Source organism: Equus asinus, chromosome 20, assembly GCF_041296235.1.
Source record: "Equus asinus isolate D_3611 breed Donkey chromosome 20, EquAss-T2T_v2, whole genome shotgun sequence".
NCBI classification, from domain to species: domain Eukaryota; kingdom Metazoa; phylum Chordata; class Mammalia; order Perissodactyla; family Equidae; genus Equus; species Equus asinus.
In genome coordinates, this window is record NC_091809.1 from 81,974,498 (window position 1) to 82,000,320 (window position 25,823).

At 37.2% G+C, this 25,823-nt stretch overlaps 1 protein-coding gene across 11 annotated transcripts in view; it reads right to left on the reverse strand.

The window, feature by feature from the left end:
- The window catches only part of UVRAG (UV radiation resistance associated), a 309,656-nt gene that overhangs the window by 98,331 nt on the left and 185,502 nt on the right, over positions 1 to 25,823 (reverse strand). For all 11 annotated transcript variants that reach the window (XR_011495820.1, XR_011495819.1, XM_070490660.1 and 8 more), the window contains one exon: positions 20,989 to 21,154. Coding sequence is in view for 9 of the 11 variants with exons in the window: in XM_070490660.1 (XP_070346761.1) it covers positions 20,989 to 21,154 (166 nt within the window). In the remaining 2 variants the exon portion in view is untranslated. The remainder of the gene's footprint in view (positions 1 to 20,988; positions 21,155 to 25,823) is intronic.

Below are 25,823 nucleotides of genomic sequence, written 5' to 3' on the forward strand. Positions count from 1 at the left end.
TGTTGGTCAGTCTCCCACGGTTGCAGTAATGTTTATGATCTCCTCCTCAATGTCAAATAACTCACCAATCTCTGCTTGCCTACTGATCATTACTCTACGTGTTCTCACTATTTCCATTTTAACACTTGAGTTTTTAAATCCATATAATATACTTCTATTTCTTTGCTTGCAGATCTAGCGTTGTCATTTGCACACTTTCAGTTAGCCATTATGGGTCCAAACTCTTCTACCTGGTTATTGGCAGAGAGCATCTGATAACAGTGAATGGGGAAAAAAAGAGATATTTACAATACACCGTAAGAGACCGTTTCAAATTCAAAAACAAGAAATAACAAGTGTTGGAGAGGATGTGGAGAAAAGAGAACCCTCATACACTGATGGTGGGAATGTAAATATGGAAAACAGTATGAAGAGTCCTCAAAAAATTAAGAACAGAACTACCATACAATTCAGCTATTCCACTTCTGGGTATTTATTCAAAAAACAGGAAAACACTAATTTGAAAAGAATACCCCTATGGTCACTGCAGCATTATTCACAGTAGCCAAGACCTGGAAACAACCTAACCCACCAACAGATGAATGGATAACAAAGATGTGGTATACATACATAAGGGAATACTACTCAGCCATAAAAAATACGAAATCTTGTCACTTATGACAACATGGATGGACCTCGAGGGCATTATGTTAACCAAAATAAGTCAGATGGAGAAAGCCAAATACGGTATATTTTCACCCATATGTGGAAGAAAAAACAAACACACACATAGATACAGAGGATAGACTAGTGATTACCAGAGGAGAAGGGGGAGTGGGAGGGTGAAAGGAGTAAAAGGGCACATGCGTATGGTAACTGATGGCAATTAGACTTGGGTGGTAAACATAATATAGTCTACAGAGAAATCAAAATATAATGATGTAGACCTGAAATTTATATAATGATATAAACCAATGTTACCTCATTGAAAAATTAAATTAAAAAAATTTTAAAAAAGAAAAATATGAGGGCTGGCCTTGTGGCCGAGTGGTTAAGTGCGCATTCTGCTTCGGCAGCCCAGGGTTTCACCAGTTGGGATCCTGGGTGCGGACATGGCACCACTCGTGAGGCCACGCTGAGGCAGCGTCCCATATGCCACAACTAGAAGGACCCACAACTATGTACCAGGGGGCTTTGGGAGAAAAAGGAAAAATAAAACCTTTAAAAAAAACCCAATATATCACAAATAGTGTTATAACAAATCAGAGTAGCATAAGATACTGTTAAACCAGGTATGTACGTGTGTGCATACATATATTCAGATTTCTTTATATCCTTCATTATCATTTTTATAATGTTTTACATTTTTCATTGATAAAGATCTTTCATACTTTTTATTAAATGTAAAGGTACTTATGCTGTGCTTCTTTTCTATTTGGTTGTTGCTGGTATATAGAATTTACTTAAGTGCGTGCTGCTCTTTATGCAACAAATGTGCTAGATTTTCTGATTCTAATAGTTTGCAGCTTCCTTCACATTTTCTACGTAATACTCATGTCTGCAAAAGAATTTTGTCCCTTTACTTCAAATATTTACACCTCATCTCTTTTCCCCGTATAGTTATATAGAGCAAGACCTCAAGTACAATGTTTTATTGTAAAGATAATAACTGGTATCCTTATTTGCATTCTGACTTTAATGGAAATAGCTTCACCAATAAGCCTAATGCTTGCTATAGGTTTGATAACCATTCTTCAGCATTTTCAGGAAATTCCCTTCTGTTTTTAGTTTACAAAGAGTTTTAATAACAACTGCTGGTACTATTTGCAAACATTTGAGGCTTTACCATGTGCTACATACATTTTACATGTATTGACTCATTTAATCCACCCAGACACCCTAGGAGGTGGATACTGTTATTATCTCCTTTTATAGACAAAAGAGGAAAGCACAGGGAAATCAAGTAACTTGTCTAAGGTCACACGATATAATAATTTCCTATTACTGCTTTAAAAAATACAACAAATTCATCAGATTAAAACAACACCCATATATTAGCTCATAGTTTCTATAGGTCAGAAGTCCAGGCACAGCATAGCTGGGTTCTCGGCTCAAGGTCTAACAAGCCTGAAGTCATGACATTGGCCAGGCTGTGCTCTCATGTGTAGCTCAGGGTCATCTTCCAAGCTCATTCAGGTTGTCGGCAGAATTTAGTTCCTGCGGTCGTAGGACTGAGCAGGTTCCATGCTAGCTATCAGCTAGATTTCACTCTCAGCTCTTAGAAGTCGGCCGTAAGTCAGCCACGTGGCTGTTCCACATGCAGTTCATGACATGGCTGTTTGTTTGTAGGCTAGCAAAGAGCGTCTGCTACTGCTTCTTGGCTCTTTTAGGGGCTCGCTTGACTAAGTTAGGCCCACCCAGATAACCTCCCTTTATACTAACTCAAAGTCAAGTGATTAGGGACCTTAATGATTCAAGGAGTGAAATTCCATTATATTCACAAGTTCTGCAAACACCCAAGGGAAAGGAATTATACAGGGCATGTATACCAGGAGAATAGGAATCCCGAGTGTTGTTGTGAATTCTGCATACCACATAGAATAAATAAGAGTCTGGGTTCAAACTCAGACCCCCTGGTTCCACAATGTATGCTCCCAATCAAAACCCATATTACCTTTCTAAATAAGTGTGGAATTTTATCGAATGCTTCTTCAACATTTATTGAAATGACCATACGATAGTTTCGTTAATGAGTGAATTATGTGAAAGGCTTTTTTAACATTGAATCACTGACTCTTTCCTGAATTGCCAGATTCAGCATGCATACATCTTGTTTTGTACTTTTGTAAGTAAGACCATAAATGCGTTTGTCTATCAGTTTTGTTTTTCATATTGTCCTAATCTGATTATTTTATCAAATTCAAATATGCTATTTCCTCCTTTATCTTTGAGAATTCTGAATATACTTAAACATCTTTCTTCAGATTATTATTCCTATTTCCTTAGGTAAGTATTCTTCTATTTTTTAGCCTTTTCTCTCCCAAGTCCTTGGATTTCCGCTTTGGATTTCTAACCCCAGGACGTTTCATAACAGATTAAAGTGGAAAAGAGTCAACTGAAGGAGCCATAAAACGATGTAACCTTCAGTAACGCCTAGATAAAGATAGTAGACTGGGCAATCTTTAAGTGTATCTATGGTCAAATCGATTTTTAGTATCTTCCAGGAGTTCAAGTGTTTGGAACACAACAGCGAAAAGAGGGATATCCTACTCAAAAGACATCTGGTGAACATAATGATTGGCTGAGTTCTAAGAATTCTATGTTTTTCTAATAATGCCTGATATTGCTCTATGTGTGCGCATGCGTACATGTAGGAACACCCATGAGAGAAACTCATAATAATGAATCACGGCGTTTCTAATTTAATATTTGTAACCTTTTATTTCATTGGCTAGTTTTGAGTGGATAAACACCATTGTTCCTCTAAATTAGTCTTGTCGTATAAATAGGTCCTGATATTAGCATATTTTTGCAGGGAGTGAGCACTGGGTCATTTAAGCATAATAAAGTTTTCACTTGAAAAGCCAAAAAACTAAAATAGATATTCCAAGCAAAGTAACTTTTAAGTTAGTCCCAAAATGTCAAAAAGTACTTTGCAGTCAATAATCAGGCCTCTAGTCTCAACAACAAAATGACTGCTGAGACTGGTCCCAAACTACCTATCAACCAGCCATATTTTTCTCTGCTCAAAATCAGATTTTTTTCCTTTTGTTCTCCCAGGGTGATGCCTAATAAATCCTGCAATGTGCTCACAAGACAAGGGGATACCAGGTAAAGAAAGGAGTGTTACTGAATAAAAGGCATGAAATAAGTTAATTTTTATTATCTCTCAAAGTAGATAAGTGCAGATAATACGCTCACTGTCTTAGTCTGTATCTCTTCTGTAAAAACATCTAGCATAAAATCTATTCATACAGCAGATACTCAGTAGCATTTACAGAATTTATTTTAAAAACTAAGTTATGTTGAAGAAAAAGATCGTTTTAACTGTTGATAACGTTCATTACTATATTCTGAAGACCTAGAACAATGTCTGTCACACAGTACCTACTTACTAAACACGTGATGGATGAATGAATAGGTAAGCAGGTTCATTTCTGCATTCATAATTCTGATACCATGAACCTTGATTCTGAACCGGCAGTTAAAATAATGCAAAATTGAGTTAAGCGTCTATTCCAAATTGCATACGAAAAACACAAGTAGGCTCCCTCCCCCCAAAATGATGCAAAATGGGAAGAGAAACTTCTTCCAATTAAAAGTGACCAATATGTATCCCCTTAGAACGGAATATTACCTATCATTTCCCCTAGAAATCTGAGGGAAAATAACATGCTATTTACCAAATTCCTTTTAAACCAACTTACGAAGCTCCCATTTTGTGATTTATGCAGAGACCACAAATAATACAGAAATTAGAAAATAATAAAAGACATTCTTGTATATTTCACAGAGAATAATATTTAGCAAATTCCATATTACAAGATGACCTCTAAAAAGTTTTTCCTCTAGTGAGTTTTTAAAGCCAGAAATGACAAAATTATGCTGCTGCATACTCAAAAATAAATATTCCCTGTATGGAATATCTTACAACAGAAGATGTCTCAATAAATTCATTCGTCATCTACACGTCTAAAAGAGTTTCAGTATACGTGTCAATCAAACTCCAAAAGACCTGCCACTTCACATTAGCTTACCAACCTTCTATTTATACAAATTAAAATAATAAAATGCTTCAGTTGCTTACTGGTGTGTTTAATTAACTTACAGCAGTAAATTCCTATAACGAACTACAGTTAACACTTCTAGTATTTCATCGCTAGACTGCCCACATCATGACCCCGGGAGCCATCATTTACAGACGGGACTTACTAACAGGCAGCATGGGGAGAATTAATTTTTCTCTAAGTCTTTTATAAAAAGGTTTCCATAATATAAACAAGCAGCACTCAAAGTCCTAGGCATTATTAACATTAATATTTGCTCAAAAGAAAATACAGAGAACTACTGTCATAAATTTTAAACCAATCAAGAAGGAAGAACTGGTATATAAACATGATATGAATTATGAGAAAAGGTAACCACCCATGTCAATCCTGTGTTAATAATGAGAAAGAAAGGAGAAGCTTTATACAAAGAAACACGCATTTTAGTCCTTCAGGACGAAGCTTTAAAACAATTAAAAGAAAATAATGTTTCACAGTAACGGAGACTCTGAAAATAATAGGTAAAAGGATAGAGGGACTTTAAAAAAACTAAATACCAGCTATTTAATTGTGAATAATTCCAATACAGAATAACAGAAGTAACCAAGAGATAATCTGTTTAATTATGTATATAATACAGACAAATATATAGAGACTGCATATATGTCAAAGCTACTTAAGACTATAGTATATAACTGGGAGTGAGGTTGCTAGTTTGAGAAAGGTTTGTGCACATTTAACTGTATTATCAAATTGCCCTTTGAAATAGATGAACTAATTGAAACTTCCACAAAGGATGAGAGTTCCTTTTCCTACACATGCTCACCAAATTAAGTAATAAGCAGACATTCTATTTTTTGCCAGGTTGATGGATATAAAATGGTATCTCTCCTGGTGTTAAACTTGCATTTTGGCTGATTACAAGTGACGCTGAGTACTTTTTCTTAAGTTATTAGACATTTAGGGTTTGTTCTTCTGTAACAGCTTCTTTATATACTATGTCCATATTTCTAATGGGTTGTTTGCTCCTTTTATTATGGATGTATAAAGGTTTTTCTTATATATTCTGGATAGGGACCAATGGTTAATCAACGTGCTACAAATATCTTCTGATATATGCCTTGTCTTTTCATTTTGTTTATGTTTTCTTTAGTTGTAAGTTTTTTTAAATGAAATAAAAATTACGGATCATTTCACATACTATCATCTGTGTGTTTCTGTGATTTAAGAGATCCTTTCCGAGTTAAAAGCCAGGGACTTTCCAAATTTCTCATTTCTACTGGAATGAAATGAGATTAATACATTCAGGTAGAAGGGAAAGAAATTAATGTTGTGACTACTATATGTATTTATTCATGTACAAATATTTACTGAGTGACTATTATATGCAATTTTAGTTCTATATAAACTTTTTTTTCCTCACATTTCTCTAAAGCCATTATATCCATCTGCATAACAGTGCACTGAGGCTAGGGAGGTGAAATAAGCTGGTTCGATGTGTTTTTGATGCCAAAGTTCTTTCAGAAAAGTGAAACGGGAATGCCATGGTTTCTCCTTTCCTAAGTTTAGAATACACAATTTCTATTATTTAAATGCCAATATAGTTTATCCCTGTCAGATTATATATGGAAGTGACCATATGTTTAAGTCAAATTAGTCATATATTTATTATAACCAATCTGTGCTCCAAAACACTTTATAAAGATATATTACTATGCTTTGAATAAACGAATAAATATATATTGATATTAACCACTTAAAGCTAATCATCTTTGAAAGTAATTTTTATTTTTACACAGACTAAAGATTGAATTATAAACTTATCCTTCTTTTATCTATGCCTAAAAGAAAACGGCTGAGCAACTTAAAGTGAAGTCACTCAAGCAGGCTGGGGGAGAAACCGGAAGCCTGGGTCACTGGAAAGGTGCGATAGCCGTTTTGTGCCAGTGTGTGTGTCCTTCTGTTGCCTCTAACCTTCGCTTGGACAGCTCCCAATCCTCTTCCACACTCAGCAGCTCAGATGTTTAGGGACCAACTCATCAAGCATGCTGTTGCTGCTACCTCCAACTCAACCCGATGCTAAGCCCTAACACGGTCCTAACAAGGCTGAGTATGATTGTCTGCCGACTTGCTGTCCATCCCTGACTCCACTTCAGCAGCTGAGTCATTTTACCTAATGCCAGCATCTTGTGCAGTGACTACTGTGTACAGATCACGTCCTCAGTACATGGTCTGACTTCACTGTAATATAAACTTTTTGTAATTTACTTCTCTTGTGATTTAACTGCATGTGAACTAACTCTCATATCAATTTTTCATTTCAAGAAATTAGAGTAGAAAAACACTATGAAAACCAATTGATCATTTGATCTGATTCAGAAGTTACATCTGATGATCTTCTTAATCGTAAATTATCATAGGGGAGAGGCATAAAAACATGGCAGTGAGTAGAACTATCTGGTTAAGAGAAGGACGTAAATTTGTTTTACAATGATACTACTACCCAGAACAGAAATTTAACACTTAGAAAATTACCTTAAGAATTATTAAAATAAGATGCTTTGGGAAGTTAAAGTAAGTTCACATCTACCTCAAAATAATTTTCTTACTCTTTTCATCCATTTATTTCTTCAGATAACGAAAAGATTCCATAAATCACCTATTCTAAACTCTCTCACTTGATATAATTATCCTCATATTCCTCTTTATTTGCCTACCAAAAAAATCAAACATATAAGAATTAAAGGAAAGAATGGTGCTACTTTCAATGTAATACTTAAAAAATAGTCATTTATTAGAGTAAATGATTAATTCATATCAAAACCCAAAGCATCTAGGCTGTCATATGAAACATAAGAATAGACTGCAAAAAGCCAGTCAGTCACGGACTACCTGGAGAGCTCGCTGACGCTCTGGGACCTCCTGCTGGGAAACACTGATCTCACACATTCTAATAACGTAACAATCTTTAGCCCATGACATAGCCCACTATTAACTAAACATATCATTCCTCTTTCTCCTCGGCCCCAGGCATTACACTGAACCTCTGTTCTGATCTGAGTACAAGGCAAACCAGAAAAGCACTAAGTTCAAGTTGGGGTCACATGTCAGAGTCATCTGGTTTTCTTTTTTATCCCACTGTCCCATTACATTACTGTATTTTAATTTAGTTAGTTGCAGAAAGCTGAGCTGACAATAATACCAGAGAAGACTTCCTCATCCAGATAATAACATCAGCACTATAAAAGCACACTTCATTAAAAACGACACACACGACAATATGCTTCCAAGTGTCAGCAATGAAATAGCTGCACCATTACTTCTGACTCATTTTCCACATTTCCCCTCTCTCGGTGGAACGCCTAATCTTCACAAGGGGTTCATTTCCTGTCTCACCCAGCAACCACCTTCTGCATTTTTATTTTGTTGATCTCTCCTGCCTAAATTTCCATGGGGATTCCTCATTTTAAAACACGGCCTTTGCTCTCATTCCTGAACGACCCCATCAGCACTGCCGCCTGTGCCGTGGACTACAACAGACACTGAAGTTAATAGCTTGCCCCGGTCCTGAGGGACTGCATGAAATAACGACTGTCCTGGCCAGAGCATCCACTTAAAACTGTGGGCTACAATGTGGAGTGTCAGATTACCTAATAGCATTTGCAAAAACGAACACCCCTTTTGCTCTTCTAATTCAATTCAAGAAATATTTATTGAGTGTCTAAACAACACAAGGCTCTCTGCAAGGCAAAGGAGTAAGTTTAATGCCAAGTAAGACGCAGTTTCCATACTGAAAATATTTCAGACAAGAATAAGACAAATAACTCTAATACCCCACTTGTATCACTGAGCTGTTGTTAAAATGAAATGAAGGCTATGAGAGTATGCCAAACTATGGGAAATCCAGAAAGTTTATGAATAGTTTTGGATAATAAGGAAGGGCTTTATGTACAACCACAATTTTGATCCTAGAGATGGCTAGGGAAGGCGTTCCAGATAAGCAGAATAGCATGGACAAAGAGTATCCAGGTGGGAAATAATGCAGTGTGTTCAGAAAACAAGAGTTTGACTGAAGCACAAGTTATGAACTGAGAGAGAACTGGGATAAGACTGAAAAGTAAGCAGCAGGCCAGGTTAGGAACTATTTAGTTTGAACATGTTCTCCATTCCTTTTAAGAATAAGGGCTTCAGCATTCACTAACCGATAGCTTCTAAGATACGGCCACTTGTTTGACTCAGTGGATATTAGGCAGTAAACTCCCTGAGTAGTTGAAATAAAAGAGACAAGCCTTCAGACCCGCAACAGTTTTTTTCGCTGCACTCTGGGAAACTTCATTAGTCCTGTGCATGTATACCACCGTTGAAAGGTGCTGTACCTCATTGCATTATTACAAAAGGAAATCTAGGACTATGCTACTGGATTGCATGTTTGATTTTCCTTAACCTTTTCTTAGGCCCACCTTTCCATTTAGCACCTAGAATTATTAAAAAATTACATGGTAGGGCCGGCCTGGTGGCGTAGTGGTTAAGTTCGTGTGCTCCACTTTGGTGGCCCAGAGTTTGCAGGTTCAGATCCCAGGTGCAGACCTACACACCACTCATCAGCCATGCCGTGGGGGTATGCCACATACAGGAAGATTGAGGCAATAGAGGAAGATTGGCACGGATGTTAGCTCAGAGACAATCTTCTCCAAGGAAAAAGAGGAAGACTGGCTCAGGGCCACTCTTCCTCACACACACGAAACACAAACACACAAAAACTACATGGCCACTTAGAATTCCTATTGCGAAACTCAATATATCCATAATATTAGTTGCAAAATTTCATTGAGCATCTTCTACGTACCAAGCACTGTGCTTCATTTAATCCTCATAACAACCTAGTGAGATAGGTATTACACCAAGTGAACCAAGACTCAGAGAAGACAGGTCCATAGTATCTCACTGATAAGAGGTAAAGCCAACATAACTCCAAGGCCATAAATACCTGGAAATAAAAACAAAAACTAACTCTGCCAAGTTTAAATAAATTGAGGCAAGAGAGAAGGGAAAGAGCGGCATTTCATGCTGTACCTTTTAGAGAAATAACAAACGTTAGGTGAACCAATAGATAAATGGGACTTAAGTAATAAACATTTTCACTGAGAACATAGTGACTCTGCTTTTACCATCATGGCATTTTTCATCAGGTGGCTTTCCCTAAATTCGGAAAAGGGTTATTTTCAGTCTCATATACAGACTGATTTTGAAAAACACACTTCTTCCATCTCCTAAATATTTGCTTAAAAGTACTACACTTCCAATCAGCATAACATCTTCTGGGCTTGCTTTCCTCGGTGGGTCACATCAAAGCAAGTGTGTAGTTAACCTGCTACATAATCTCACTTCATCTTTCAACCTGTTCCTCCATGTGTGACATGAAGGGTTGAATCCTATGACCTAAGAACGTTCTGTCTGCTTCTAAAATACAGTAAGTCTACAATTCTCCATGGACATTCTTTTCATCTTCATTTCTGTTCCATGGCGTACCCTTATAATGGAGTTGGACTATAGACATTTAAGGAAAGTTTTCACGTGAACAGAGATTTTTCAACTTAGGTCACATTCCTGTAATCAAGTAGAAAATCCAAAAGAGCAAATAATTTCATTCATTTCAGTAATACTAGTCACCCTGAGAAATATCTGTTTGATTATATTTTTAAGTTGCACAGCAAGGAAAAACAGAAAACCAGAGCGTTTGGTCCACACTCTTCCACTGCCTCAAGTCATCACATTCATTGTTCAACTTAGAGGTTTGAGTTCTGGGTCACTGAGGGCTCTAAACGCCAGCACCTGAGCAACAACCTAGAATAAAATGAAGATGAAAGGTTATAAGAAATGCTCTAATTTATAGGATAAACAGTAGAAGAGCTGAAAATTAAAGCCACAGCACTTAAGCCTAAGCACGATGTGAAAATCTCCCACTTCTGGAAGGAAGCCATCAGATTTAATCGGATGTCATGAAAGCAAACAGATGCTAATTTAGTGAAAACAGCAACCATTTCTGAACTCTCTGCATTAAAAATAGCTTGATTAACAAACAGAAGCTGAGCATTTTTATAGGAAGGAATCTATAATTCTTAATATAAGATGTTGTCAGCAGGTGTTTAAGTATGCCTGAAGCACGTACCAATAGAAAAATGAAGCGTCAGAATTACAGCAGTCTGAAAACATTTATATTTTCAATATAAGCTTTATACCAACAAAATCCCAGGTGCCAGTCGCTATGCCTACAGAGAATTTGCTACTTATACAAAATAATGTTCGAAGTATTCTAATTGTGTCAAGGAGACACCATCAGAAAAAAATTTCATTCATTTATTCAACATTTCAGTGTCGCCAGGCCAAGAGGTAGGCTGAAGGAATACAGAGACAGGGGATCAGTCTGCTCACAGCCACTCTGTGAATTCCTTTGTCTCTTCCCTCCTGGCAAAAAGCAACCTAGTTATGCTGGAGGGGAAGCTCCATAAACCTCTAGACATGCCAACGTGACTGCAAGAAAAATAAAAGACTTAAGTCACAGGAGTGGGGACCTATCTGGCCAGCCCCTTTATATATAAATATGTGTGACTGCCTACGTACCCACTCACAAAAAAGGTGAGAGATCATTAAAACAGACCATCCCTCCTCTCATGAGCATCAGATCCGTATGCGTTGACCATGACATGGGCCCAATATTACCTGATTTTGGACATATCACAATTTCTTTGTACTCTAGAATTTCTGTCTCTAAGAGAAATCAGAACCAATGAAAAAAGGTCACTCTTGGAGTTTTAGTCAAGATCTTCCAAAGGAATAAAGTACAAAAAAAAAAAAAAAAAATCAAGGAAATGGGAAAAGCAGAATTAACATTTCTCTAGGTTCCAATAATTCCAGCACAGAAAAAGAGCTGGCCATCATTTAGAGATTTGTAAAAGCCTTGTCGTGGACAGGCCAGGAAGTTTCAAAGTGCCTGCCAATTATACCACTCCCTATTTCTCCTTCTGAGAACAAAGCAAAAATTTCAGACATCTTTTGAGGGCTTGAAAAGGCCATATGCTCTGACAGCTATGTCTTAGCTCAGTGACTGTTTAACCCATTCTGAATGTATTATCTAACAGATAGTTAAGTAGCACAATGACAATGACTAATACATTTCAAAAATCACTTTAAAACCCACTTTTCAGTCCTCAGTGAAAGAAGAAAGAAGAGGGGAAAGCATACTGCAGCTCAACTCTAGTAACATTCCTTCAGGTTTTGTGGTCTGAGGCTCAAAATGAAACACAGCAAAGATTGCAGAGTTTCCCTTTACAGTGTGCAGGTGCACAAGCAATGGTTCAGGCAAGGCATCTGTCCAGACCCAGGCTTCAAACAGGCCAGACAACGGAAAGAACTAGCTGGTCTTTTTCTTTCCCTAGCAAAACTGGCTAAATAGGGCTTTGAACTCTAATATCTCACACGCCAATAGCCAGATGAGGCAGGTAATCAGATAGGGCAGAGGCTGAGGATGCTGAAGCCTATTACATTAAATATAATTAGTCCAATGAGTCATTCAATTCCTGTTTTCCATCTCCCATGAAGACCTGATTCCACCTAATACCTTGGAAAGGTTTACATCAAAACTGACACACTCAGGAGAAAAGAAAACCATGCCTAATCTGCTTTTTCAGTGATCCAAGCTAAGAATAATTGATAGGTTGATTCAATCAACAACTATAATCAATAAATACATTTTTATATATTTATTTATACATATATGTCATTCCAAAAAGGATTTGAAGTGCTTTACTAAAGTGCATAAAACTAGCTAAAATATCTGATGGTTCACAAAATCTAAGGCAGCATCATTAACTTATATACCACTAAGAAACAATAAATGCTATCAATCATATTATGACACACCATTAATTCTAAGGTACATCTCATTTTTAGCAATTTAAAATGTCAGAAACATATATATTGGAATCAATAAAATACAATATGTGTTTCTAGTAAAAGGGAGATGACAGAGGCAGAACATAAAATGAGTTCACAAAAACGCAATTCTTGTGGTTCTCCTAGCTGCCAAAAAAACCAACCCCAAACCAGGTAATCACCTAAATCTAGCTGGCCTTCCAAGATTACTTAGGAAAATCAATCAATCAATCAATAAACAAATCATCGCTACTCCTCGCACTGGGGCATACTACTTGGAGTTGCCCACATGTTAAGCTGCTCCTTCACAAATTAAAGTGTGTAGCTGATCTGGGGAAAGAGTATTAATCAAGTTAAGGGACACCTCTCCTTCAAGCTCCCAAAGTGATTTTCCCACGTAACTAATATGTGAAGTCAGGTCATCATGCACAGATTTGATAAAAATCTGAAGAGACACTTAATTTTATTAATATGGAACCTAGGGAAGGGTGACCATTCTCCACCAAACTGCAAGCTGACCTTTGTCAAAGACATATCTGGTCATGGTTCTCTCTCTTGCTTAAAATCATCTAGGGGTCCTTTCATCCCTTGTCAGTAATGCTCTTCATCATTAAAACAAGAAATGGAATGATGTCAGCAAAATGACAGAGTAGGCAGATCTAAGGACTTGTCCCTCCAGAGATGAATGAAAAAAAATCAAGCAAAACTGTCAGAATCAACTCTGCCAAAACTCTGGAAAACAGTCCAAGGTTTACAACAACCGGCTGAACACTGAATTAAGAAAAAGGAAACTCAAAATCAGAAGGAAAGCTTTGCAGCATTTTTACTGACTCTGTCTCTAACCCCCACTCCAGCTCAGCAGTGGTCTTGAAGACAGCAGCCCGCATTTCCAATGTTGGGGCCCTGATCCCTGGTTCTTAAGGCAGCAGGGCAGATCTTCCTCTAACAAAGCATGTGTTTGTCTGTTCTAACTTGTCTAGGGGCCACCTGAAGGATAATGAAGGTGCTTGCCTTTGGCTTGCCTAGTCAGAATTCACTCAGAGGTGAGAAGCAGGGGACATCGTTCAAGATGTAAGGCAAACAACCCATAGCCTCTTATGTAAAACGATTAAGGCTGAGACATACAACAGACTGCCTAAAGCCTGGGAGGAAAAGCTGGGGACAGCTTGAGAAATCAGTGCATTCAAAAATGCCCAGATATACTGGGGAAGACAGAAGGTACTCACATGCCCAGAACAGAATGCATGCTCCAAAAGACCTGAGAAGACCCCAGGCTTTCACCTTTGACTGATCACTAGCTAACTGCAAGAAGTGAAGGCTAAGGCCTTCAGGTCAAAATGATGGATACTAGACAGTTACTCAAAGCTGCACAAAGAAATAAGATCCCAGAAATGGCAACTACATAGGTAAGTAAAAAAGACAGTGTTATGGGTACACAATGTATAAAGATATAATTTGTGACAATAACAACACAGAGGTGTAAACAGGAGCAGACTTTTTATAAACTATTGAAGTTAAGTTGGTATCAATTCAAGCTAGATTTTTATAAATATAGGATATTAATTGTAATCTCCAGAATAACCAATAAGAAAATACCTTAAAAATATACTACTGAAAAGGAAATGAGAAGGCAATCAAAATGGAATACTACAAAAACATCAATTAAACAAACAAAAAAGAGGCAGTAATGGAGCAAATACACAAAAAGGGCACAAAAATGTTGTAAAAAATATGGAAAACAAATAGCCAAATGGCAAAAGTCCTTCCAAAAGTCCTTCCATACCAATAATTAAGTGTAAGTAAATTAAACTCTCCAATCAAAAGGCAAAGATTGGCAGAATGGATAAAAAACATGATCCTAACTATATGCTGCCTATAAGAGACTCAGTTCAAATCCAAAGACACAAATAGGTTCAAAGGAAAAGATATTCCATGCAAATAGCAACCAAAAGAGAGCAGGAGGGGCTATACTAATATCAGACGAAACAGTCTTTAGGTCAAAAATTGTTAGAAGAGGCAAAAAGGTCATTACATATTGATAAAAGAGTCAACTCATCAAGAACAACAACTAAAAACACAGGCAACAAATGACAGAGCTCCAAAATATATGAAGGAAACGTTGACAGAACTGAGGGGAAAAATAGTCCTACAATAATAGTTAGAGAGTTTAATACCCCACTTTCAATAATAGAACATCTAGACAGAAGATCAATAAGAATAAAGAAGACTTGATAACACTACAAACCAGCTAAACCTAACAGACATATAGAGAATATTGCATCTAACAACAGCAGAATACATATTCTTCTCAAGGGCATGTGGAACACTCTCTAGGATAGACAATAAGTTAGGCCACAAAACAAGTCTTAATAAATTTAAAAATACTGAAATCATACAAGCTATCTTCTCCATCATAATGAATGAAATTAGAAGTCAATAACAGAACAAAAACTAGAAAATTCACAAATATGTCAAAATTAAACAAACTCTTGTAAGCAACTAATGGGTCAATGAAGAAATCACAAGAGAAATTAGAAAATACTTTGAAATGAATGAAAATAAAAACACATCATACCAAAATTCATGAGATTTGGAAATTTATAGGTGTAAACACTGAGATTAAAAAGGAAAAATATCACATCGATAACCTAACTTTACATCTAAAGCAACAGAAAACAAAACCCAAAGCTAGCAGAATGAAGGAAATAATAAAGATTAGAGACAAACAAAATAGAGAATAGGAAAACAAGAGAGAAAATTAATGACACCAAAAGTCAGTTCTTTGAAAAGTTCAACCAAACTGACAAACTTTTAGCTAGATTAAGAGAAAAAAAGAGAGACGACACAAATAACTAAAATCAGAAATGAAAATGGAGACATTATTAGAGACCCCACAGAAATGAAAAGAATTGTAAAAAAAATACTATGAACTATACGAAAACAAGTTAGATAACCTAGATGAAATGGACGTATTACTAGAAACACACAAATGATCTAAATAGACTCAAGAATATAAAAAAACATGGACAAACCTATAACAAGTAAAGAAATCGAGTCAGTACTCCAAACCTCCCAACAAAGTAAAGTCCAGGACCACATTGCTTCACTGGTAAATTCACACAAACATTGAAAAGAAGAATTAACAGCAATCCTCAAACTCTCCCAAAAAATCAAAGAGGAGGGAATACTTCCTAACTCATTCCATGAGGCCACTATTGCCCACATACAAAGCCAGACAAAGACATCATAAGAAAACTACAAACAATATCCCTTATAAATATAGATGCCAAAATCCTCAATGAAACACTGGCAAACTGAATCCAACAGCTTATTAAAAGGCTTTTTTGCAAAAATGCAAAAGATGATCCTCAAATTCACATGGAATTGCAAGGGGCCTGGAATAACCAGAACAATATTGAGAAAGAAGAAAGTTGGAGGATTCACACTTCCTAATTTCAAAACTTATCATCATATTGACATAAGGGTAGACATACAGACCAATGGACTACAAGTGAAAATCTGAAAATAATCTATGGCTAACTGATTTTTAACAAGTGTGCCAAAGTTATTCAATGAGGAAAGAATAGTCTCTTCAACAAACGGTGAAGAGACAACTATATATCTACATGCAAAAGAATAGAGTTGGACCAATACATCATACCAAATACAACATTAACTCAAAATGGGTCAAAGACCTAAATATAAGAGATAAAATGATAAAACTATTATAATAAAACATAGGGATAATTCTTCACGATCTTGGATTTGGCAATGGATTTTAGATATGAAACCAAAATCACCAGAAACAAACAAATAAAACAGACAAATTAGACCTAATCAACATTTAAAACTTTTGTGCATCAAAGGACACGATAAAGAAAGTGAAGGGAAGGAGCGACATCACCATCGTGGTGTAGAGAGCTGTTTCCTTAGTCTCTCCCCGCTAAGTTACAACTAAATGAACATTCAAAAATCAACAGAAGATTCCCTACAGAGCACAACAGGACCTCTGAGAGACCCACACAGCCATATATCTGAAGGTGGGGATACTGGATCCCAGGAAGGAGTGGAAGGGAGTGAGCGGATCCCCTTCCCCTCCACAGTGGTAGCAATCTAGGTCACAGGTCCTCATACGGCAGCTGTAGCACAACTGTAAGAGGAGGCAGGGGAGTAGGCAGGACTGTGTGCAAATGCATACGCTTTCAGAGATGCAGTGTGGCCCACAAGAATGCTCCACACTAAGTGGTGCAGCTCAGCCACTGCATGGGAACCCCCACCAAGTGCAGCAGCCCAGGCGAACTGCCTATGAGTCAAGTGGGGGCTGACATGTGCAGAAAAGAAAGTCCCCCCCTCCCCCTACCTAGCACCTAAGCTCAGCCAGTCCCTGGCCAAGGCAGCGGATCCATGCCAGAGCACCTGGGTGTGCGTCTGTGACCCACCAAGTGGCTGCAGCCAGCCGGCAAACACAGATGAGCCCTACTGGCACAACTTTCAGCATACACGGCAGGTTCAGAAAACACAGTTCCTGCCCTCCCTCCCCCCAGTGGTGGCATGTGGAATATGTGACCTGATGCTACCACTAAGCACCGGCAAAGGATCATTTCATCAAACACCATGAAGAACTACAATAACACATCAGAGCAGGAGGAAAACGACAAGTCTCCAGAAACCAATCCTGTAGCCACAAAAATGTATAATCTAAAGGACAGAGAATTCAAACTAATTGTCATAAGGAAACTCAATAAGTTACAAGAAAGCTCAGAAAGACAGTTCAAGGAACTCAGGAATAAAATTATTGAGCAGAAAGAATTATTCACAAGAGACTAAAACTCTTAAAAAACCCCAAAAGATGCAGAACACAATGAATCAGATAAAAAACTACATAGAAACCTTGAAACAAACAGAGCTGATGTTATGGGGGACAGAATTAGTAATTTAGAGGACACAAATTTAGAAATGCTTCAGATGGAGGAGGAGATAGAAGTAAGATATTAAAAGAAAAATGAAGAAGTTCTTCGAGAAACGTACAACTCAATTAGGAAGTACAACATAAGGATTATATGTATTCCACAGGGAGAAGAGGGAGAGAAAGGAGAAGAGAGCTTGTTCAAAGAGATAATAGCTGACAACTTCCCAAACCTAGGGAAGGAGCTGGACTTACAGTATATGAAGCCAATAGAACTCCTAATTACATCAATGCAAAAAGACCTTCTCCAAGGCATATAATGGTAAAAATGGCAAAAGTCAATGACGAAGAAAAAATATTAAGGGCAACAGGGTAGAAGAGAATAATCTACGAAAGAACCCCTATCAAGCTTTCAGTGGATTTCTCATCAGAAACCTTACAGGCTGGGAGAGACTGGAATGATACATTCAAAATAATGAAAGACAAAAACTTCCAGCCAAGAATACTCTATGAAGTGAAATTATCCTTCACATATGATGGAGATAAAAAAACTTTCCCAGATAAACAAAAGTGGAGGGAGTTCATTGCCACTAGACTTCCCCTACAAGAAATGATCAAGGATGCCTTCATATCTGAAACAAAAAGGCAAAAGTTTACAAAACCTTGAGCAAGGAGATAAATAGATAAAATCAGAAAATTGCAGCTCTCTATCAGAAAAAGTTAGCAAACACTTAATTATAAAGGATAAAGGGAAGGAAAGCATCAAACATAACTATAAACACTTCATTTTATCCAAAAACTCACAATACAAAACAGAATAACTTGTGACAACAATAACTTAGATGAGGAAAATGAAAGGGATAGAACCTGCTTAGGCTAATGGAGATTACAAGGGTATCAGAAAATGGACTATCTCATTTATAAAATCTTTTTTTTTTTTTTTTAAAGATTTTATTTTTTCCTTTTTCTCCCCAAAGCCCCCCGGTACATAGTTGTGTATTCTTCGTTGTGGGTTCTTCTAGTTGTGGCATGTGGGACGCTGCCTCAGCGTGGTCCGATGAGCAGTGCCATGTCCGCGCCCAGGATTCGAACTAACGAAACACTGGGCCGCCTGCAGCGGAGTGCGCGAACTTAACCACTCGGCCACGGGGCCAGCCCCTCATTTATAAAATCTTTTATACAAACCATGATAACCACTAAACAAAATCACAGCAGAGACACAAATAGTAAATAAAGAGAAAAATGAGAAAACCATCATAGAAAATCACCAAACTGAAATGGCAGTCAGAAATACAAGGGAAGAGAAATAAGGAGAATATAGAACCAGAAAACAACAGATAGAATGGCCATATTAAGCCCTCATATATCGATAATCACTCTAAATGTAAATGGGTTAAATTTGCCAACCAAAGGACACAGAGTGGCCAGGTGGATTAAAAGACAAGACCCCACAATATCCTGCCTCCAGGAAACATATCTTAGCTCTAACGATAAACACAGGCTCAGAGTGAAGGGATGGAAGATGATACTCTAAGCTAACAACAAAAAAAAGAAAGGAGGTGTTGCCATACTTATAGCAGACAAAGCAGACTTCAAGATAAAAATGGCAGTGAGAGACAAAGAGGGGCAGTATACAATGATAAAAGGGACATTCCACCTCTGCTATGATTGTGGATTTCCTTGTAGTTCTGTCAATTTTTGTCCATATGTCTGAAGTTATACTTTTAGGGCCATAAATATTTAGAATTGACTGTATTATCATAAAATGTCCCACTTTGTTTATTAACTTGCTTTAATTTTACTTTGTCTGATATAGTATAGTTATACTAGTTCTCATTTGGATAATATTTGCATAATATGTCTTTATTCACTCTTTTCTTTCCCATATTTCTGTGCCCTTATATCTGAGGTGTCTCTTGAAAGCAGGATGAGTTTAGATTTTTACTCACATGACAATCTTTATTTTTAACTAGAAAATTAATGACATTCACATTTAATATAATTACAGCATAAGTTTGGGTGCATATCCACAAATTTACTATTTGTTTTGTTTGTCCCAGCTGTTTAATGTTCATTTTCCTTTCTTGTTTTGCTTTCTTTTGAATTAATCAAGTATTTAAAATTTTTTTCCAGGCATCTCCTCTATTAATTTTTGGCTTTTATAAAACAACTCTTCTAGTAGTTATGAGATTATAATATGCATCCTTGATTCATTAGAGTCTAATATAAATTAGCATCTTTACCGCTTTCCAGACAATGCTAGGATCTTAGAGCTCTTTAACTTCATACCCACTTCCCAGCTTTTATGTTAGTCATGCATTGTAACTCTAAATATATTTTGTGTATAACTATCTTATATTTAATGAGACATTACCAGTTGATTTAGATAGGCTCATATTTACCCTTTCTGTTGCTCTTTGTTCCTTCTTGCATTTCCACCATGGAAAATGTGCGAGATTACTTTTCTTCTGCCTTCAGTATTTCCCTTAGTAGAGGTCTGCTGGGATGCATTTTCTCAGTTCTGATGGTCTGAAATGTCTCTATTTTGCCATTATGTTTGAAGGATATATTCACTGGGTGTAGAATTCTAAGTTGGCAGCACTGTTTTACAGTACTTTAAAAATGTCATCGCATCACCTCTTGGCTCCCAATGTTTCTATTGAGAAATTAGCTTCCAGTCTTGCTCTTTTCCTTCTAGGTATTTTTAATATTTTCACTTTGTCTTTGGTTTTCAGCCGTTTTACTACAATTTCCCTAAGTATGTTTGCTTTGTACTTATTTTGTGTTGTATTTAATATTTCTTAAATTTGTACCTTGACGTCTTTCATCAAATTTGAAAAATTGTCATTATCTCTTAAAATATTGCATTTATCCTACGTGCTCTCTTCTCCCTCTCTGGGACTCCAATTATATGTATATAAGGCCTCTTTATTGTGTCCTACATTATATCTAGTACTTTTCAGTATAATCTATCTCTTTTACTTTGGTCAGAATATTTCTACTGATCTATCTTCCCATTCACTAACCCATTTTTCATATATGTACCATCTGCCGCCAAGCCTTTTATCCTCTTCCTGGTTGTCTTTCTGACAAATCTTTAACCATTTCACTTGTTGACTAGCAAGCAACAGGTACTACATGAATATCTGCAGAGTATGTCATACTTGTCCTCTCGAAAGCAAATTAAACTGAAGCCACTTTTGCGATCATTAGCAATTTTAAGCAGCACAGGAGTTGCTCCATTACAATCTAAATGAACATCTACGTTCTATTTAAAAGAAATGGAGCACTTTACAAAGAATATACAAAACTTGCCACAATGTAGGTCACATTTTAGATTTTTATACCATATTTCATGTTTCACACTGGCTTGATGTTAAAAACATATTAAAAAATGATACTTACTCTCGCTCTTTTTCAGTCAGCTTGTCATTGATATTATCTTTGATTGTTGATCTAGATCCCTTATGAATTATAGGGTATCTGAGGGGCACTTGAAGGAAAAAGGAAATCATGGAGACCAAGTGTGCAGTGTAACCAAGGGCCACAGCAATGCTTCCATCATCTTTCGCTGTAAATTCAAAAGCAGAGGAAAAGAAAACAACTATTCACCTTATAAATGTAACTACAAGATCATAATAAATGAACTTCAAAAGAGATTTTATAAGAAATGACTGGTAAATAAAATAATCACTTATCTAAATTCTATGAATTTTATACTAATCTAAACACATTAATAAGACCTGAAATTTCATCTACTATATTTAAAACTACTTCACAATAATTAATGTGATGAGATTAACATTTGATACATATTTTAAAAAAGAGTTCTTCGCGCACTCAAATATCCATTACTTTCTTTCCCAGCATTTTTAAAGGCAAAAATAATACTTGAGCCTATTATATGATGTGAAAATTAGTTTTAGAGGTTTAAACATAATGCACTATATAAGCATTATGTATTATTCATTAACAACTTATAAACAATATAGTGGTACTGCCGTACTATTGTAGAACATTATTAATTCTAAGGTGAAGTGAAATAGTATAATGTATCCTTATGCAGTATGTTCTCAATAATCATAAAGATAGCATTGCATAAATGAGTGTGAGGTTTGAGATAGGATGGGGGAAAAACATTTTAAACAGTAAAAGCAAAAGGTCAAAAACCACACTGTTAATATACATCCCCTATTTATGCAATTTAGGTGGAAGCAACTGTTGGAAAAAATGCATGTATCCTATAGTCCAACATAAGCATCTATCATTTAAGAAGTCATGGATAATTACATTTTTAATTCCGCATCCAGATTTCTGCTACCACCTACCAAGTGATAAATAATCACCCAGGTACTCAGAGCTGAGAGTAATACAACAAAAAGTTTTAAGCTTGCCCCAGGAAAAAGGAAAAAGTAACTGCTTGGTACACAGTATTCCCAAAATGCTTTAAAAAGTTCACACACAAATGCACACACACACACTAAAAGATTTAACACAAAATCTGGAATAAGTCTGGCTAGAGAAAGGCTGAAATGATCGAGATAACCTTAGGTTGAGTATTCTCTGATTTCTATGGGTACCTTTAACTTCAATTATTAGCAATATTTTCCACATTTTTCTTTTATATTTATACTTAGTTATCTAAGCAATACCTTCTTATTGTAGAAATGCCATTATACTCATCTATTCCTCAGTGAATTCTCTACCCTGACTACCATAGCAGACACTTGTTTTCTCTCTGATCATACTATAAAAATAGGTAATTTGTATTATATACTTTTATTCCATCAAGAATTGACCACAGCAGTTTAGCTATGACAGTCATTCATTCATCAACAATTACTAAGCTGGGCACCTTTTATATGGTATTTCATTCATTTTACAGATGAAGAAACTAAGGCTCAAAGAGTTAAGGAAACTGTCCAAAGTCATACAGCTAGTACACAGGCTGGCCTGAGAGACCCAGGCCTCTGTTTTGTTTTGCTTTGTTTTTTGAGGAAGATTAACCCTGAGCTAACATCTCTTTTTGCTGAGGAAGGCTGGCCCTGAGCTAACATCCGTGCCCATCTTCCTCCACTTTATACGTGGGACGCCTACCACAGCATGGCTTTTGCCAAGTGGTGCCATGTCCGTACCCGGGATCTGAACCCCAGGCTGCTGAGAAGCGGAATGTGTGCACTTAACTGCTGCGCCACCAGGCTGGCCCCCCACGGCTCTGTTCTTAAGCACTCTACCATACTGTCTCAGAATCTGACTGTGGAATAGATAACATTTTTTAACTTGGGAGTCTAGAACATCTCAAGCATATGACACACATGTACCACCTGAGTTTCTTCACCTTTTCTAGTAAGGGCAAAAAACACATAAAAAGTCTTCGAGTCCTTAGGTGACTGGCACAGTGCTTGACAGAGAATGGGCTTTTCAACTAATGTTTGATGTTTTCTCAAATCAAACTGATGAAAAAAATCAAACAGAGTTCATTTCAGCTTACCAAGTCATGTCCTAATTGACTAGAATTCTAACTATTTTTAGAGACCATGTCCTCTTGCCCCAGTCCCACTCAAGTACCTTCAGTCCTACAACACTTTACTTCTGTTGAAATGTCTATCACACTACCTTAGAGACTAAAATTACCATACATTGTAAGTTCATTATATTATAATTTAATCATCATATCATATAAGAGCTAGGAGAAACCTTAGAAATCACTGAGTCTGATGCTACCGATTCAGAGATGAGAAAAACGAGATTCAGGTGGTATATGTGACTTGGTCAAAGCCATACAGGCAAAAATCATGCGGGATGGACTAAGAGGGAGAATTGTGTCTACACCCTAGCCCCCAAAATATCTATCCCAGAAGTCACAGCTGAGACGGTGAGTTCCATCAGAGGTCACTGAATCCCGCCACTTGCTTTCTGTAAAGAATAGGGCTTATTGAGGCTGGCTCCGTGGCCTAGTGGTTAAGTTCACGCACTCTGCTTCAGCAGTCCAGGGTTTTGCTGGTTTGAATCCTGGGCGCGGACATGGCACCGCTCATCAAGCCACGCTGAGGTGGCATCCCACATGCCACAACTAGAAGGACCCACAACTAAAATATACAACTATGTACTGGGGGGATTGGGGGAGAAAAAGAATAAAGGAAAAAAAAAGAATAGGGCTTATCAAATTTAAAATATTCCTGTCAGTAAAAGAACTCAGTCTTTCAGAAGCTTCTTTTGAGGGGAGAGAAGAAGAGGACCAATAGGAATGAAGGATAATACTACACTAAGTTCAGACTTCCTTGCATGTGCTTTACACGAAGCTCTTTCTTTCCTGTACGACTTGACAGAAAAAGATTTGAAAACTTCCAGGAAGATTTGAAATCAGCCTTCCAAATAGGTCAAATGCAAACTATGAATGGTCAAAATCTTCTGTCCAATGCTAAACACTCAAGAATCTATATTTTTTTCCATATCACTAAAGGGGTAACACTAAAGAATTATATTTGCTTGCTTTGAGACTATATTCACATATATACGGAAAGAACAAAAATTGTTCTTCTAACATCACCTCCCTTCAATGATCAACACAATTTTGCTTAAGTTTAAAGATAAAAAGGTATCTCTAAGAGAAGTCTTAGAGATACACGTGCAACTCAAAAACCAAAAAGAAACAGCAAAAACTGAAAACTGGCTAACATCGGAGATCAGCTTTGACTCGAGTTATTCACACTCACCACTGTTTCCACCACAGGACTCCCCGCTCCATCCATTAAAAACCCTAGGTTGTTTCCCATTTCAGATCATAGTGCTCAGTCATGGCCTCACTGTTAAACACTGTGGTGTTGGATTTCCAATATCGAAGGTTTATATTAAAAAGCATTTTAAAAGGACCACGGGTGAGGCATTACAGGGCCCAAGGGTATTCCGATACTCTCAAAAGGAAAACCACCTCCCGGGAGGGAAGTCACTTTCATCACCCCAAGACCGCTGACCCTCCAGTGGGAAAACGTGAGCTCGTGTGGTTAATTATGGCTATTGCTGGCCAGAAACCTCAGATGTCACATTCTGTTGCCAACCACTTTAGCTAAAAAACCAAAGGGTTTAAGGTTTCCAGCATTCCAAGATCTAAAAGACTTTTTACCTGCCAAAGCCAAAACCTGGCTCTCTGCGGTGTACTTTTCCAGGAAGCATTAATGACATCCCTAACACCGAATGCAGAGCAGAGGTTTGTGCTCCTTACGTTGCTCTGGGGGTTAGAAAGGTCGCAGATGATAGCTCTGTTGGTGAGAAGCTGGAGGGGGAGTGGGAGAATTCAGGGAAGGACAGGAAGACTGTAAGACTCAGGTATGTGAAAAAGATCCTGATTAAAACAATGTTTTAAGGGACTTAAAAACAAAACAAAAATCTGCAGTTTCCTCTTAATAAATATTTCTCATTTGTTTCTTTTCTTTTTTAAGATCGGCCCTGAGTTAACATCTGTTGCCAATCTTTTTTTTTTCCTCCTTCTCCCCAAAGCCCCCCAGCACATAGTTGTATATTCTAGTTGCAGTTCCGTCTACTTCTTCTATATGGGACACCTCCTCAGCATGGCTTGATGAGTGGTGCTAGGTCCGCACCCAGGATCCAAACTGGTGACATCCTGGGCCACCGAAGTGGAGCGAGCAAACTTAACCACTCGGTCACACTCCTAGCCCCTCATTTGTTTCTTAAATGTAGGTAGTTACTCAAGACTACAGCTTTTGTGTAATTTTTATGATAAACTGCACAAATACACAACAGCCGTGACAACATTATAATTAAATTCAAATGTCCCTTTGACTTATGTGTTGGACAAACTATTAATATTCAAACGCATCCAAGTACAATAAGTGATCTAAAAGCTCTTACCATCCTGCCTTCCCAATCACTGAGGCAGCTGATTCGTTAAGGAACCAAGCACCCACTGATCCAGACAGGACAAAATATTTAAGATTCTAATCACTGCCACAGCATCTATGGAATCATTCCATGTTCTCAATGAGACACTGTTTGACATATGGACTCTCCTTTCCAAGAAATCATGCCTGCATAAAGGGATACAGACACAGAAGGAAATCTGGGTCTCATTACCACAAAAGGCTCTTGTGTTATGGATTACTTAAAAACACACACAAACATTTTTTTTTATGAGAAATGTCTCGGCCAATGGAACGCAAATGAATACCCTTTGCTGGACAACTTTCTCCCGTCGTGTCCCAGTCTCTTTGGAGTACTCTAAC